We start from the raw sequence: 15,274 nt of genomic DNA, 5'->3' as shown, positions 1-15,274 counted from the left end.
CCCTATTAAGGCGCAAGGATCAGTCCCTAATGGAACGGAAGCAATGCGCGCTCTGGGTTCCCTTCAACCTCCCGTCAGGCACCGTCATACCTCACCACGCAAGAGAGCCCAGCGCTGCTGTATCAGAAACCCCCGAGTGGCGAACCTGATTGGGCCCCTTCCCTTCAGCCCCCTCAATCCCTTTCCGCTCCCTCGTCGACCTTGCCGGGCTTTCTTGCCCTTGGCTTCTCCAGTATTATCACACAGTCAGCAGCAAATCAGGGGGTTCGGCTTCACCTCAGCTCTCCAGCCGCAAGTCAGAAGTCAAGCCCGCTGAAGCAGGCAGGCGAGAAAGCGAAGGCGAGGAAACACTTCTTCAAGTTCGAGAGCGAACCCTACCCTCCCCTTCGCCTTCGGACCCTCAGCCAATGCTTCATCAGTGCCGATACCAGGGGCAATTAAGTTTCCAGAGAGCCTCTGTGCGCCGAACGGAGCCTTGCCCTGTCCGCGACATTTCGTCTCATGTCTTTGCCTGCCCATCCATCCATCCCTTTCCGTCATTCCACTTCCCGTCCTGCTCCCGTCCTGCTCCCGTCCTGTTGCTCGCTCGGTGCTCTCGCAGTGCGAGCGTCCAAGTTCGAAGCAGGTCGTCGACGGGTTTGCGGGATTCCTTACATTTGACAGCCGGTTCATGCAGTCAGCCCGAGGCAGCGCCGCTAGCCTCCTTCTGATCGCGGAGGGCGACCCCTTGTGATTTTGGCATGTTGCCTCTCATCGGTGTGGATGGGGAGGAAGCATAACTAACTAGCAAGGGCACATGTCCTCGCGGCAGCGGCCACGAAGCTCTGCCATTCGTCGACTGCTCCGGCCATGCTGAGGAGGCCTCTGTCCTATCGTATCCGTTACGGAGTTTCCGCATTCCTGTCTGTCGCCGCCGGCCGTCTCCGGTGTGGGAACTCTCCAAGCAAGGAGGCGAAGCCGTTCGGCCCGGCCGACGTACGGCCAAGGAAGTGGGTGTGGATTCATGTCCGCCGCCCCTCATCCAGCCAGTCGCCTCTTCATGCCGTGCTTCACTCAAGCAGTCAGGTCGTCTTCAGGCACGACCGTTTTGCCCTCACGAGGAACTAATAGACTAAATCACCTTGGAGGGCTGAGCGGTCACAAGCCGGCGTTTCCCTGTGGGGGCCCAAGACGTCCTTCAACGGTCGCCCGTCGAATGAGCGCGCGACTGAACGACCATCCACATGGGGAGATGCAACAACAACCACGCCGTCCAAGACGGGAATGACGGCAGGTTCAACAACACATGAAACCTTTCTTTTCCCTTTTCCCTTTTTCGCCACGATGGCATCGACATCTGCCTCGAAAGGCTAAGCCGAACTCTTTGCATCTTCAGAAGGGTGTCTTGCGGGCAGGCAAGTTCCCGCGCAGATTGTGTTTCCGGGGAACTCTTGCCGCGCCATCACGGAGGGGTCGGTGCTCTCTCTCCCTCCTTTCATCCCATCATCAAGCCAGACAATATTATTCCGTCAGAGCACGACGGCGGGAGAACGGAGGAAAGATGCGATGCGTTGAGATGTGGCTGCCGGCAGTGCGCGTCGGTTCATTTCCAGTGTTTCTCATTCGCTGCTCTGCCTCTTTCCGCAGCAGCAACAACATGCCGCATCCAAAGCAACATCCCCATTGTGCTGCTTGTGTCGTTTTATGTCTACTCTGCCGCGCATTGTGTTGGACCAAGGACGAGCACACACACAGCCCCGCCTCATCCCACGGCGTTGCGCCTTTCCGCCCGCCCGCGCCACGAACCTGCAGTCTGCATCAACACCCGACCATCGATGATCCCGCCTGGGCATGAGGTCGAATTGCGGAGAGGATGTGCTGCGAACTGGTCTGTGGGTGCGAATGGTTCAACGGAACAGTGTGCCACACCAGCCGAACGGACAACGATTCAGTCCTCTTGGCCGTGTTCAATCAATATCGAACGGACCTTACCACTTCATGATTGGTGGCCGTGAAGGAGCTGCGGCGTGCTCTAATTCCTCGGAGGAACGAATGAACGGCCTTTGGGTGACCTTCTTGGGGAAGCACAAGCCACACACACGTTCTGCTGGGATAGAATCACCTGCATGGACCTCCGCCGAATCCGTGAGACAACCAGCTTCTGCTGACATAACTTTGCATAGAAAGCTTCCCACCGCCTTCCCTTTTGAGCGGCAAAGGCAAATCTCCAATCAAGCGCGTCAGGTTCGTCATCGATTGGGCGGTAGTAGCATTCCCGTCGCAGAAGTCTAGTCCGAGGACCTCCGCGCCGGCCTGTTGTGCTTTTGTGCATCTTCTAGCCAGAAAATCACGAGAAACGGTCACAATGTCGAAGAAGGCTACCAATTGGAAGTTATGGGGAAAGATGATGCTGGGGTATGTGCAGCGCTTGAATGACCAAATGCGGAAGAAACGAAAGACTGACGATATGTTTCCAGAGGAGCGGCCATCTGCGTCGGCGGACCGGCCTTCACCATCTGGGTGACCCCGACCGAGGAGGAGCTCTTCAAGCGATACAACCCCGAACTGCAGAAGAGGAGTCTGGAGAACCGTGAGAAGACGCAGGCCGAGTTTGACCATTTCGTCACCAAGTTGAAGGAGTACTCCAAGTCGGACAAGCCGAGTAAGTTCGCGGTGGTTGAATATGTCAGAGGTGGCTTTGCTAACCTGCGCGCAGTCTGGACGGTTCGAGACGAGGATATCGAGAGGCAACGGATAGCGCAGCTTGCGGCGAAGAAGCAAAGGGACAACGACATCAAGGCGCAGCAGGAGGCCATGAGGAAAGAGTCGGGGCTGTAGAGGGGTGAAGATTTTCCATCGCCGTTCGTTCTCAATCGCGAGCGAGGGTTGTATTATACATGACGGACCAGACACCAGGGAGGTGTATATCATAATGGCTGTAAAACAACAGAAGATACCATGAAACCTATGAGGGCTGATCAGAGGCGTTCAAGGAGAGAACTTTGGGGTTGGGTAGTCAGAGAAATCGGCGAAGCCACGAATCAAATGGAGATGGATTCTCGGCTTTTCCATTGTTGCATCGAAAAAGTGATGTTGGCGCTGCAAAATTTCGCGGATATGACCCCTCCACCACCCCTCACCTCCCCGGGTGTGCTTCGGTCAGTCTCGGTGAGATCACACCACACAAGCCTCGGCACATACTATTTCCGCAAGCGAAGAATCTTGGCACGCACAAAACATCCATCTTGACATTGACCATCACCACAGCTCAAGCGGCTCAGCCTTACGACATAAGACGGGACATACGAACGAGTAACGGGTAAGTGGAAAATTCCCCGGCATCGCCAGTGCACCTGTGCAGCTTTTCCCCCCGGCCGCGAAAAAGATTTCTTGGTCGGGCGGCTGGTTCTGCCCGCCGTCGCCTGCGAAAACGAGAGACGATTTTGCTAATTGCCCTGAGGTACCCGCGCACAGCTTCCCTAAACCCGCCCGATTTCCTTCCACCTTACCACCCCCCACTCCCGCCTCAAACCACCACCACCTCCCCCCTCCGCCAAAAACACCACCGTCGATATCGCAACCATGTCGGACGTCCAGGAACGCCTCAAGAAGCTCGGTGCCTCCGCGCGTATCGGTATGTCTACTCTTTGAGCTCTGGAATTGATTTTCCCCGAGCAGGAATCGCTGTTTGACTCGCAGAGCAAGGCTGACAAGGTTGTGTGCGCAGGGTATGTTGTGACCAATCCGCGAAAATGACCCCTCACCACACCTGCCCCCAGCTCTACCTCCGAACCACGAGAGAAATTTGTCACCACCAGACAGAGCACGATTCACCGAACTGCGGTTTTGCTTTTGATATGGGAACATCAGATGGCTAACGTACCGATCCCGACAACAGCGGCAAGGGCACCCCCCGCAGAAAGGTCAAGCGCGCGCCTGCCCGCTCCGCCGCCGACGACAAGAAGCTCCAGGCCGCCCTGAAGAAGCTCAACGTCCAGCCCATCCAGGCCATTGAGGAGGTCAACATGTTCAAGTCCGACGGCAACGTCATCCACTTCGCTGCCCCCAAGGGTATGTCACCATCCCGTCCCCGTGCATGAAGCTGTCGCTGCTGCGGTGTTGTGCTGCCGCCGCACGCGCTGTTTGTCACTTGAGAGAAACATCCCGCTGAGACCTGAACCAATAGTCCACGCCGCCGTCCCCGCCAACACCTTCGCCATCTACGGCCACGGCGAGGACAAGGAGCTCACCGAGCTCGTCCCCGGCATCCTCAACCAGCTCGGCCCCGACTCCCTCGCCTCCCTCCGCAAGCTCGCCGAGAGCTACCAGAACATGCAGAAGGAGGGCAAGGACGGTGAGGAGGACGACATCCCCGACCTGGTCGAGGGTGAGAACTTCGAGAGCAAGGTCGAGTAAACATTTCCCGGGCCGAATTGAGGAGAAATATTTCTGGACCTGATGACACCAACGACAAAACAAAAAAAAACGTAAAACATTTTCAAAATACAAAGCGTTTTTGTTGATGATCATCCCGTCTGTCCCTCTCTTTCTTTTGCCCCTAGGGGAGTTGTCGTCGAGATACCGGGTCCCCGTGGAAAGAAAAAAATGTTTTCAGCGTGTGGATTTTCTTACAAGGAATTTAAAAAAGGGCAAAATTTCCGCGCAACATACTCAAGGAGCGACTGACACGACTGTGCCCACCGTCTTTTTTGCTCTGGGCGAAGCTGGAGGATCTCATGAGGGATTGGTTCAAAGACGAAGGTCTAGGGAAGAAGCGTGATGCCCTTACACATGCGATACCGAGTCTCTGCATAATGAAACATTGCAAAGCCTGGACATGTGGCAGTCTTGTCTAACGTGATGGTGTATTACGCGTATTCCTCTCCTGTCTTTCGTATCGTAAGCCCATTCGAGGTCACCTCTTGGGCAGCTCAAACTTGTCATCCCCGACATTGGCAACCCAGCCAGCCAGAGCCTCCCTCCTCGCCTCCATCTTGACTTCCCGTCTCGCCGCAAGCATCTCGCTTCCTTTGACATCCGCATACGTCACCCCAGCCAGTGCACTCCTCAACCCCTCCCCATCATCTCCGAGCTCATCCGCAATCGCCGCAACCTCCTCCCACATCCTCCGCCTAGACACCGTGCTCGCGCCCCTGGCATCAAACGCCTTGCGGCCCTGCAACACGCCCCCCATCATCCCCTCCTCAAGCCCGCCGGCAGTCCACGCCACAGCCAAATTACTCGCCGCAATCTTCTCCGCGCGTGCCTTCACTTCCCGCTTCGAGAACGCAAACTCCCGCTCCGTGGTGCGCACCTCGAACGGCGCGAACCTGTACCCGCCACTCCACGCCTGGCCGTCAAGACTCGCCATGCGGCCACGCGCGGAGAAGGCCCTCTCGCACCCGGCGGCGGAGTACTGCGTTTCCGGGAGGATGAGAGAGGAGAGATAGGCGTTGCCCGGGTAGATGAGCAGCGAGGTTAAAGAGGAGAGAAGGGAGGTGCACTGCTTCAGGGCGATTTTGTCCGAGCAGGATTTGGACATGGTGGGCGGGGCGTCGCCGCGCGCGGGCTTGCGGCGGACGACGCCGAGGCGGGAGAAGTAGGCCCGTCCGGGGAGTGTGCCGGCGTCTTCGGAGGGAGCAGCGGCGGGCATATCCCACGGCGAAGCGTCCTCCTGCGCGGCCATGGTGAGTTCCATGCTTGCGTCGCCGCAGGGCGCTTCGGAGCAGTACATGTGCAGCGCGACGCCGTCCTGTATTGCGAACGGCTGGGGCGCGTCTGGGGATATCTCGTGATGTTCACGGCGTCTGACGAGGGATGACTCCCCTGACAGGAGCTGGCGGCATTCATCCAGGAGATGCCGGTTGAAGGCGCGGATGGCGAGGACCTCAGCATGCCAGTCGTGGAGGGCGTTCCCCTTTGCCTGGGGGAGTTTGGCGGCCGGGAGACACTTCATGCCTGTCCTGCTGGGTGTTAGTCCAGCTCACATGAAGATGGGAGGCGAGTGAGGGTGGATTTGAGTATTGCCATTCATGCTAGATACATAGTACGCCTTGTGAACCTCGCCGAATCTCATGAAAGAAGTTCCAACGCAAAACACCATGCAACGCCCAACTTACGCAAGAGACAGACACGTCAGGACGCCGTCCCGCTCAGCAACGATGCCGCTCAGGGGAACCCACTCGTGCAGGCCATTGTCTCTGACCGCGGGCTTTCTCTTGGCCGGCAGCTCCCCGAACCGGCGCAGGACCAAGTCAGCAACGGCATTCGGGTCCGCGGCAGCCATGCGTTGCAAAAGCGGTCGTGAGACTCTCACCCAGCAACTCATCCCGTTCGATGTAAGTGACCAGCACCTCGCGGAACCACTGAAAGCGGGCAGGCGGAACTCGTGCACCGCCACAGGGCATCAGGGCAAACACCAGCGCGCCACACGGCAGGCACACAAGTCGGAGCGCACCTTCCTTCCTTCCTTCCCAGTCCGCGCACGTGATTGGCGCTCTTAAGCGAACGACGGCCGTCCCAGAGTGGGGCACCCAGGGCTTTACAACCACCGCACTGAGGGAGGGAGCGAATTCCCCACAACACCGGCCCAAACCGCACCGCCCGCGCGACGTTGCGAAAATCGAATCTCAGCAAAAGAACGTGACGCCTTGGACTTCCTCCTTCGACCTCCCCCCCATCACCGACAAGTCAGCCAACGTTCGCATTCAATACCGCCAATGTATGTTCTTTGAATCCTTGCTGCGGTTCTCTACATCCGTCCCCTTTTTCGAAGACACTTTTCGCTTTCTTCCCACGATCGCCGCGCCGCACCGCGCCCCTGCCACCGAGCCATGAGTCGACGTCACTTTGGTGCTGTTATGTGAAGGAATTTTGCGACTGGACGACGGCTCGTGGGCTTTGGGTCCGGGCGGCATCGTGGGAAGGAAAGAAGTGTTTGCGAAGGGACCTGGACGGATGTGAAAGATGGTTTCACTGTGAGGAGGCTTGCTGACAATCGAGAAGATGCGCACGTACGACGATTCGTTCTCGGGCCAGAGAATCTACCCTGGAAAGGTACGATAGAACCACCATCAGCCAGCTCAGTGCAATCCCCCGTCTCCGCCCACGGCAAACCCAACGTCTTCCCGTCGATCAGTTGTGCAGGATTTGGAGGGGCAACGCAGAAGGAAATCAAATGGGACACGAATCGATGAGAGCAAGGACAACGACGATCGACGGGAACGATGTTGCATGCCGAGGACAGGCAGACTGGGACCACTGGGCAGGCACATCACGCATGGTTGAACAAGGCGCTGACGAGAACTCTGAACACAGGGTAAGCTCTACGTCCGTGGTGACAGCAAGATCTTCCGTTTCCAGAACGGCAAGTCCGAGTCCCTCTTCCTCCAGCGCAAGAACCCCCGCCGCATCTCGTGGACCGTTCTGTACCGCCGCCAACACCGCAAGGGTATCTCTGAGGTATGTCTTCCTTCGTCCTTCACCCCGATGCAGATTGCTGATTCCCCCCGCAGGAGGTCGCCAAGAAGCGCACCCGCCGCACCGTCAAGGCCCAGCGTGCCATCGTCGGTGCCTCCCTCGATGTGATCAAGGAGAAGCGCTCCATGCGCCCCGAGGCCCGCTCCGCCGCCCGCGCCGCCGCCATCAAGGAGTCCAAGGACAAGAAGGCCGAGGCCAACGCCGCCAAGAAGGCCGAGAAGGCCAAGAACGCCGCCGCCGGCAAGGGCCAGACCGGCCGCATCGTCGGCAAGCAGGGCGCCAAGGGCTCCGCCCCCAAGGTCAAGGCCACCACCCGCTAAGATGTCAATCTCTCTGTCTTGATGGAGTAACTCAGTGAGGGGGTTTATGGTCTTTTTTTGGCAAGGGAAGCGTGTGGGCACACCAAAAAGCGAAGGGGAAATGCATTGCGGTTTCCACCCGCCGTAGCCCGGCGGCGCGGCCTCGAGACGGGGTTTGGCGAGGAATGTAAATGGATCAAAATACGAAACGCGTTAAAGCCAGGTCCAACCACCACACACACAATCTGGAGTCGAGGGTTCTTTGTGCTTTTGACGGCTGGTTCTATAACTACACAAATCACGGTAGCACGGAATGCATGGATTGTCCCACGGGATTACCAAGTTAAGACTTGTCGTCATGGATCGGTGGGGGTGATGTTCGCATGCGTGTGATCTGTTGATGTGTCCATAGACTGATGAATGCGATGCTCCCGTGTCGTGTCTCCCCGGGCGTCGATGACCTCGTGTGGTCATAAGCCTCCATGCAGCCCGACCGGAATGATAACGATGCCGCCCGAACAGCGTCGCCTCAGCCGTACTGTCCTAACGCCAGACGATGGCCTGCTCAGGTGGGAGCCATAGAATGCTTTGCCAAGGGAGGCCAGACAGTGCCATCCTCACCCAGTGCAAGTCCTCCGTCAAATAACCCGCGATGTATCCATACGTCGTCACCTTGTCCAAGACGCTTCACCATTTTCACAATGCCATGGAAGCAGAGACAGACTGTGACCCAAAGCGAAAAGGCGAATGAGGACTGATACCGCGATCAACCAACCATCCATCCATCCCATCCGTGCCGCGACATCACCGTCGCACATAAGTCCGTCGAGATGCCGACCATAGGCCCTTGATGCGGTCCGTCTCCCCGTGCTGCCGAACTTACTGCTTACGTCCCAGCCATCGTTGACACCAAACTCACCTTGCAAATCAAGACATGCACATATCAATTGGATGAGAACCAGATTCCCGCTGCGAGCAATCTCTCACACATATGCCACAAGCTGGAAACAAATTAACCCCTTCCGCCGTTCGTAGCACCTACCCATTTCCTACCTACCCGCAACAATTGATGCAAGATCCATCCAGCTAAACGTGAAAGAAACCAGTGGCATTGAAGGGCTCATAAATCAATACAATATGACCCTAGGTACATGAGATGAACTACAGCACGCCCAATCGATCGGATCACCCAACCTTGATGTCCCCCGCGCACGAATCGGAGGACCAACCCCGGCCCCGCGTCGGATTTCCGAGCTCCCATCCCCCGCGCGCGCCGGACACTTGGACGACGCAACGCACATCGACCCCTCATCTCACCAAGCTCTCCCTCCAGACAGCATTTCACATGAGGAACAATACGATGATTTTACTCAAATTCCATTGCTCTAAATTCTAAAGAACGAAAGAGGGGGAATGTCTAAACAACTTTTTTCACCCTTTCTAGGCGTCTTTGTCTAATTTCCTCCCTTTTTCTCTCTAATTGGGGGTTGTGTGTCATCTCGTCATAAGCATTTTATCAAGACCTGCGGCAGGACCTTAGATGGCCTTGAGGACGGGCTCGACGGCAGAGACCTCCTGGCCCTGCAGATCGGGCTCCTTCTCGGCGTAGATGATCTTGCCGTGGTCGACGACGATGGCGTAGCGGGCGGTGCGCTCGCCGTGGTTCCAGCCGATGGAGGTGGAGAACTCGGCGTTGTTGTCGGTGCAGAAGATCTGTGGGAGGCCGGTGTTAGTCTTCATTGTTTCTGATTGCTAAAAAGGACACAGTTGCCCGATGATGTGATTTTCCCGCAACGATCAAGCTTCCTGCTTCTCCTGTGGTATCATAATCGACCACTGGCGGAGGGGCTGACGAAAGTGGGCTGGCGGGGTGGGGGCAATCATTTTTATCGGAGTCGGTGAGGGCCCCACGGAAGGAGGGGGAGGGGTAAACAACAACAACATCCATGGAACGTGGTGATGATGTGGCAGGAAAGAACAGCAACCGAGAAAAGAACTCACGATGAAGTCGTCGGTGACGTTATTGGCCTTGCCCCAGCCGGACATGACGTAGGGGTCGTTGTAGGCGAGGAAGATGACCTGGTCAACGCCCTTGGCCTTGAGCTCGTCCTTCTTCGCGATGTAGCCGGGAAGGTGGGCGGCGGAGCAGGTGGGAGTGAAGGCGCCGGGGAGGGCGACGATGATGACCTTCTTGTCCTTGAACTCTGCGCGGGGAGGCGATCAGCATCGTGGCCCAAAGGACAGCAGAAGCAGAGGAGAGGAGGCGCGACGTGACTTACCCTTGGCGGTGTCGTACTTGATGGGGATACCGCAGACCTTGAAGTCAGAGGTCTCGGCCTGGTAGGGGATGTACTGGAAGTTGACACCCTCGGGGAACTGCTCGCCGGCCTTGATAGGAGCCATTGTGAATGTGTTTGGATTGGTGGTGATGGGGAAAAGGTTGAGTGTGTGTGGTTTGTGTGGTTGTGGTTGAAGGAGAGAGGAAGCAAGCCCGGGGGAGGAGGAGAGAAAGGAGCTTCAATTAGTAGTCTGAGGCTGGCACCAGGTTTCGCAGCAACCAGCGGCGGCAAAGACGATCGTCGAGTCAGGGTCCCGCGCTGAATTCTGCGAGATTCCACGTCGAGGGAAGTGGAGCTGCGCCGATGATTTGTATTTCTGTAGATAGGCGCGGGGCGGCCACTCTTTCCTGGGACGGCAGGCCCGGTTATGTTCGACGTGGAAGTGGCCTCCCCTCCAGTTGCCCCTCCACTCCCCCCCGAAGACCCCCCCGCGGCAGCTTCCCTCTGGTCGCCGCTCCTCTCCTGCCTGCTTCTGCAGTTTCTGTGACAAAAAAGAAGTGGGCGCTGCTGCTGTGTGAGGTGCTGCTTTCCGTACCTTTGCAAGTAGGCTGGTCAGGTACCTTACATTCGACGCGGCGGAATACGACGGGGATCCAGCCTGGCCCGGCCCCAGCCATCACGATGAGATATTTCCAGTAAAAACTTCCGGCCCCGATAAGACGGCGACGGGTACCTCACCTAGGGTGGGATACACCAAAAAAAGCTAATTAGACATTTGCTATCTTCTGCACGTTCGACACACCAAGGACCAGTTTGCGCACCTCTTTGGTCCACAGGCCTGGACATGACGCAAGACCGGCCGTTTATGCCGCGTCCGTTTGGATGTGGCACGTCGCCCAAACCTCCGATCCCCGGCGCGCCCCTCGTGGTCGACCTCCCCGGTGGGGGCCGCGCGAAGGCCTCTGAGGTCTCGGCCGTCCGAGCTCACACTGCCTGTTTTTCGGCCCATCCCTGGGGGGCCTCTTCGGAGTTAATTCGCCAAGCCCTGGCAAACCACAAATTGATTTGAGTTAGTGAGAAGTCTGGTTTGTCATCACGGACAAGGATCGGGACGGGTCGTCGAGATCCGGCGCGCCTGATTTAAACATGTGTTGATGATGTGCAGAAGCTACAGGAGCGTTCGTTGAGCAGTCGTCCAAAATCGCCGGGTGAGGTACCGAAATGCAGCGTTCCCGGCTGGTACCTGATTCACGGTGATGCGCCGTGCGCCTGATGTCGCCTCAGTCTGGGCGCGGCCGGCGTCGGACCCTGACTAATGCCTGGCTCCCACGATGTCAGATGATGCAAAAGAAATGAGAAGGAAAAAAAGTTTTGAACGCCCTCAGCCTTGTGACTCTGCAGCTGCAATTGTTAGAATTCGCCGCCGTCCTTCGTTCACCGAGACCAGACCCCGCGGCATCTGCCCAAATCCCACACGGGCGTCGGTGACAGCTGACAGAAACCGATATCCCTGTCGGATCGTGCCGTGATTGGTTGCTTCGTCCGTTTGTCGCGTGCATCTCCCGAGTTCACAGTTGCGTCATATTCGTACATCACTTGCGCTCGACACAGTCCAGCCCGCCAAACCATCGTGCAGAAAGGCGTTGTTCATAGGAATTAAAACAAGACGCTGTAATTATGGCCACACAAGACGAATCACGACCTCCCTTCCCGCCCTTCACTGAGGAAACGGCGAGGACCAAGGTCAAGGCGGCCCAGGATGGTTGGAACACCAAGTCCGTGCTCTCCATCTCAGTGAACGCAGAAGACTAACATGCGCAGGAACCCGTCCAAAGTCAAGATGGCATACACGCCAGACACCATCTGGAGGAACAGGGACACCTTCCTGCAGGGCCGGGACGAGGTCGAGCAGTGGCTGACCAAGAAATGGGAAAAGGAAAATGGCTACCGCCTCCGAAAAGAGCTATTTGCCTTCACCGACAATAAAGTGAGTGACGTGCCGAAAGATTCCGAATTCCAATTTTTTGAAAAGGCATGGCTGACGACGTCCAGATTGCTGTTCAGTTCTGGTATGAGTGGCATGACGAATCGGGCCAGTGGTGGCGGACCTATGGCCTGGAGGATTGGACCTTTGCAGAAAACGGTCTCATGCGCAAAAGGCAAATGAGCGGGAACGACGTGAAGATTGAAGATGCGCAGAGGTGGTTCAAGGACGGCGTGGATGTTAATACCGTCGACATCTCCGAAAAGAACTGGTGATGCTCGAAGATGTCTGCTGATGGGCGCCCCTGAGCTAAGGTGCTGCATGGAGCAATGTCTCGTATTTCCCGCCGACTATTGTGTCACGACCGGGGATGGAAGGTATCAGAGACTTTTCGTCCCGAAACTATCGAATCGTGAGAAGTTTTACGTGCCACAAACTTCATCAGGAGGAATCCATGAGCGCCCATGGAAATTTATGTTGTTGTTTAAACATGTTTCGTTTGCTGCAAAACATACCTCCGGCTTTGACGATCCGAAGCCACGCACGTTCAATGTCCAGCTGCGAGACATGTCTTTAAGTCGTCAGAGACATTCGCATTCTTTCCGGGCTTCCATTATAAGCCGCTCACAAGTGATTCACGAGGAGGAAATCTGCTTGCCTGGACAGCCACAGGCTGCAGACGCAACCCAGGCCGTCGGCGAGGACCTGTGTCCATACAGATGGAGAGGACTGCGCCAGCCATGGTGGACGTTAGTTGAGATCGTGACAGGAGCTTGGCGCCACGACCCAAAGATACGGACTGGGGTGGAGGCGCGGGCTCAGCAAGAAGAGCGGCCCCTGCGGGAGAGCAGAGCCAACGGTCCAGACTGTGGAATGAACCTAGCCCAAAGCTAGCTCCAGATACTGCTTATTCGTCGTCTCACCAACCGAAACGTTCGTCTAACTCGACTCTTTTTGGCTCGAGGATGGAGGTCAAAGGCTCACTCACCGAGAAGACGCGGTCGGCGCAATGCGGACAACATGGGCACCCAGCTGCCCCGATAGGCGAGCCAATGCCAGACGTAGCTGGCATCTGTCCGGGAGATCCCCCTCCTCGGGCCGGGAACAGCGTCGCAATCGGGAAAGTGACGTGTTACCCGGCACAGGGATACTGTGCAAGCTGTCGCCGCCTGGCCCAATGTAGAGGGTCGCTTCGGCGCAGAAGCAATGATTTGCACCGGGATGCCGTCAGCTCTTCGAGCGGCATGTCGGCATCAAAACTTGGACATTGACTGGAAGAATGTCAACGATCTGTTCAACCGTTGAGGCCGGTGACTGCAGCACCTTCTGTACTGCGTATCGTTGCCTCTTTTGTCGCCTCTGTAGTCCACCCTCCCATCCCGTAACTTTGAGGGCCAACTGCATTCTCAGAATGGGGGTGTCGTCGTATGCGTCCCATTGGGTCTCCTGGCGCGACGTTGAAGCACGACTGGGTCATTGTTTCTTTCCCAAAATACTGGTCAATAAGGAAGAACCACTGAAATCCGGTCCATTCGGATGACTAGTCAATCGAGTTGCACGGGCAGGGCGTGATCGGGAGCGCAATCGAATCGGTTGTCGCACCGCAAGACAAAGGCGGAGGTCGGCGAAGGTAGTCGGCGAGGCTAGCGAGATAGCCGGGGTCGAGGCGCTGGTGCCAGTTTTCTTTGATGATGGAGTCTCCTGGTCTAGACCGCATCTAGTTGGTGTCTGGATGCAACAAGCTGGAGATTTTGCCGGTCGGGGTCTTGATTGGCTGTTTCCTTCCAGCAGGGGGTTGATGGAGCGATTCGCGAGAAGACATGATCGAGGTGCCCTTGGTCAGGGAGCAGGAGACAGCGGTTGGTGCAGACGTTGCCATTTTGCTCGTAGCAAGACTGGCAATCAACTCGATTGCATTCGGACATGTATGGGCACCAAAGAGCCGCCATACACGGCGAGAAGAAACAATTTCGACGGACATGAGCAATGCCAAGCGTCGATTATCCTCCCAAGAGGCAGTTGGTGAATCCGGTGCGTCGATCTGGCCCTGGAGGTCGGCTCATTGCGATCAAGGACCATTGTTTCTCTTAAACCTCATGATAGAAACGTGGGTGCGGGCACGCGATCTGCAGATCGTTTGTTCTCGGGGACAATTGCATGACAGGGCTGAGCAGGACAAAGTCAAGGACTGGCGCAGAGTAACGGCGAAGGTTTGGGGTCGATATCGAGACTAGAGAATGCGACACGATCGATGGTTGGAGACTCCTTGTTGGGCTGGCAGGCGCTCTCGTCGAGGACGATGGGTCAAGCTGGACAGAAGATGGATGGTGCTGATGCCACTGGTGTTGTTTAGAATGGAAGATGGCTTCACACTTGGACGGGAGCTTTCCTCGGTCGTGCCTGGTTCGACGACGGACTGGCAGGCACAGATCGAGGCTGGATCCAGCAGGGGCAAGGACAGGGGCAGGGGCAGGGTCAGCTCTTGGCCCCAGCTCTGCACCTTTTGCGGGAAGCAGATGTCTGCATCTTGATGCAGAGCAGCTGAGGGAAGGTTCTCACCGGACAAGCGCCCACCCCTGTTTCCTGTTTGGATGGGTGGCAGGAGGCAGCTACTGATCTGTGCATGTGCTTCGGTCAGCAGAAGCAGCACAGACCATGTCAGCCCGAACTTCTTGCCCCTTGCTCCTGTTCCTAGCTTTTTGGCGGCTAGCTTCCTCTTGCCCCTCTGAGGTGACTGACTGACTTGCGGATTGAAGCCTGAGTGAGTGAGGTAACTGCTTGTGTTTCTCCCTTTACGCAAAGTGAAAACAAGCAAGCCTCCAAACGCCTCACTCGACACCACGACCACACAGTCCCAACTTGACCAGTTGTCTCCCCCTCCTCCACTGCCTGTTCCCAGCTTGTCCTGCCCGCCTCGCCTGGGACTACTGGTGGACGAGGCGGTTGTGCTCGTTGAGCGACCCTCTCCAGTGGCTCTCCCTGGTCCAAAGTTAGGTTGGACGAAATGCGGACTACCCAATAAATACCTTCACCTTTCTTTTGTCGCGAGATATCGACTTCGGTTGGTTACCAGCGCGCCGTCTTTCTTTTCTTTTCCAGAAGATTTTCGTAATGGATGATCTGACTGACCCGCTGAGACTGATGAATCCAGCATCATGCCTTACTACCTGACCTCGACAACAAAGACGCGCCTGTACCGTGCCTGATGATGCGTCTCAGACCCTGACTCTCTGGGTGGCGCTCTCTCGCCGAAA

General features: G+C 56.7%; 6 protein-coding genes across 6 annotated transcripts; 4 read left to right on the top strand and 2 right to left on the bottom strand.

The window, feature by feature from the left end:
- Positions 1 to 2,344: 2,344 nt before the first annotated feature.
- cbp-4 (Assembly factor cbp-4) lies at positions 2,345 to 2,817 on the top strand (the record flags this gene model as incomplete). The annotated part of the gene is made up of 3 exons (XM_037327817.1): positions 2,345 to 2,394; positions 2,457 to 2,641; positions 2,696 to 2,817. The coding sequence occupies 3 exons, from the start codon at positions 2,345 to 2,347 to the stop codon at positions 2,815 to 2,817; spliced, it is 357 nt and encodes a 118-aa protein (XP_037174779.1).
- Positions 2,818 to 3,561: 744 nt separating this feature from the next.
- Positions 3,562 to 4,395, top strand: npc-2 (Nascent polypeptide-associated complex subunit beta; the record flags this gene model as incomplete). The annotated part of the gene is made up of 3 exons (XM_037327816.1): positions 3,562 to 3,617; positions 3,878 to 4,050; positions 4,166 to 4,395. The coding sequence occupies 3 exons, from the start codon at positions 3,562 to 3,564 to the stop codon at positions 4,393 to 4,395; spliced, it is 459 nt and encodes a 152-aa protein (XP_037174731.1).
- A 499-nt stretch (positions 4,396 to 4,894) lies between these two features.
- On the bottom strand, positions 4,895 to 6,265 carry CGCA056_v012571 (tRNA-specific adenosine deaminase 1; the record flags this gene model as incomplete). The annotated part of the gene is made up of 2 exons (XM_037327815.1): positions 4,895 to 5,942; positions 6,099 to 6,265. 2 exons carry the CDS (start codon positions 6,263 to 6,265, stop codon positions 4,895 to 4,897), a joined length of 1,215 nt encoding a protein of 404 aa, XP_037174776.1.
- A 719-nt stretch (positions 6,266 to 6,984) lies between these two features.
- On the top strand, positions 6,985 to 7,778 carry rpl-24 (60S ribosomal protein L24; the record flags this gene model as incomplete). Its single annotated transcript, XM_037327814.1, has 3 exons — positions 6,985 to 7,035; positions 7,297 to 7,440; positions 7,494 to 7,778. 3 exons carry the CDS (start codon positions 6,985 to 6,987, stop codon positions 7,776 to 7,778), a joined length of 480 nt encoding a protein of 159 aa, XP_037173658.1.
- A 1,515-nt stretch (positions 7,779 to 9,293) lies between these two features.
- On the bottom strand, positions 9,294 to 10,160 carry aspf3-0 (Peroxiredoxin Asp f3; the record flags this gene model as incomplete). The annotated part of the gene is made up of 3 exons (XM_037327813.1): positions 9,294 to 9,470; positions 9,759 to 9,961; positions 10,037 to 10,160. The coding sequence occupies 3 exons, from the start codon at positions 10,158 to 10,160 to the stop codon at positions 9,294 to 9,296; spliced, it is 504 nt and encodes a 167-aa protein (XP_037174244.1).
- A 1,553-nt stretch (positions 10,161 to 11,713) lies between these two features.
- On the top strand, positions 11,714 to 12,295 carry CGCA056_v012568 (uncharacterized protein; the record flags this gene model as incomplete). Its single annotated transcript, XM_037327812.1, has 3 exons — positions 11,714 to 11,811; positions 11,858 to 12,023; positions 12,089 to 12,295. The coding sequence occupies 3 exons, from the start codon at positions 11,714 to 11,716 to the stop codon at positions 12,293 to 12,295; spliced, it is 471 nt and encodes a 156-aa protein (XP_037174229.1).
- Between the last annotated feature and the right edge of the window lie 2,979 nt (positions 12,296 to 15,274).

Source organism: Colletotrichum aenigma, assembly GCF_013390185.1.
Source record: "Colletotrichum aenigma strain Cg56 chromosome Unknown KSG_Cg56_contig08, whole genome shotgun sequence".
Taxonomy (NCBI): Eukaryota; Fungi; Ascomycota; class Sordariomycetes; order Glomerellales; family Glomerellaceae; genus Colletotrichum; species Colletotrichum aenigma.
The sequence above is the reverse complement of the archived record's forward strand: the minus strand, read 5'-3'. Positions and strand labels throughout refer to the sequence as shown.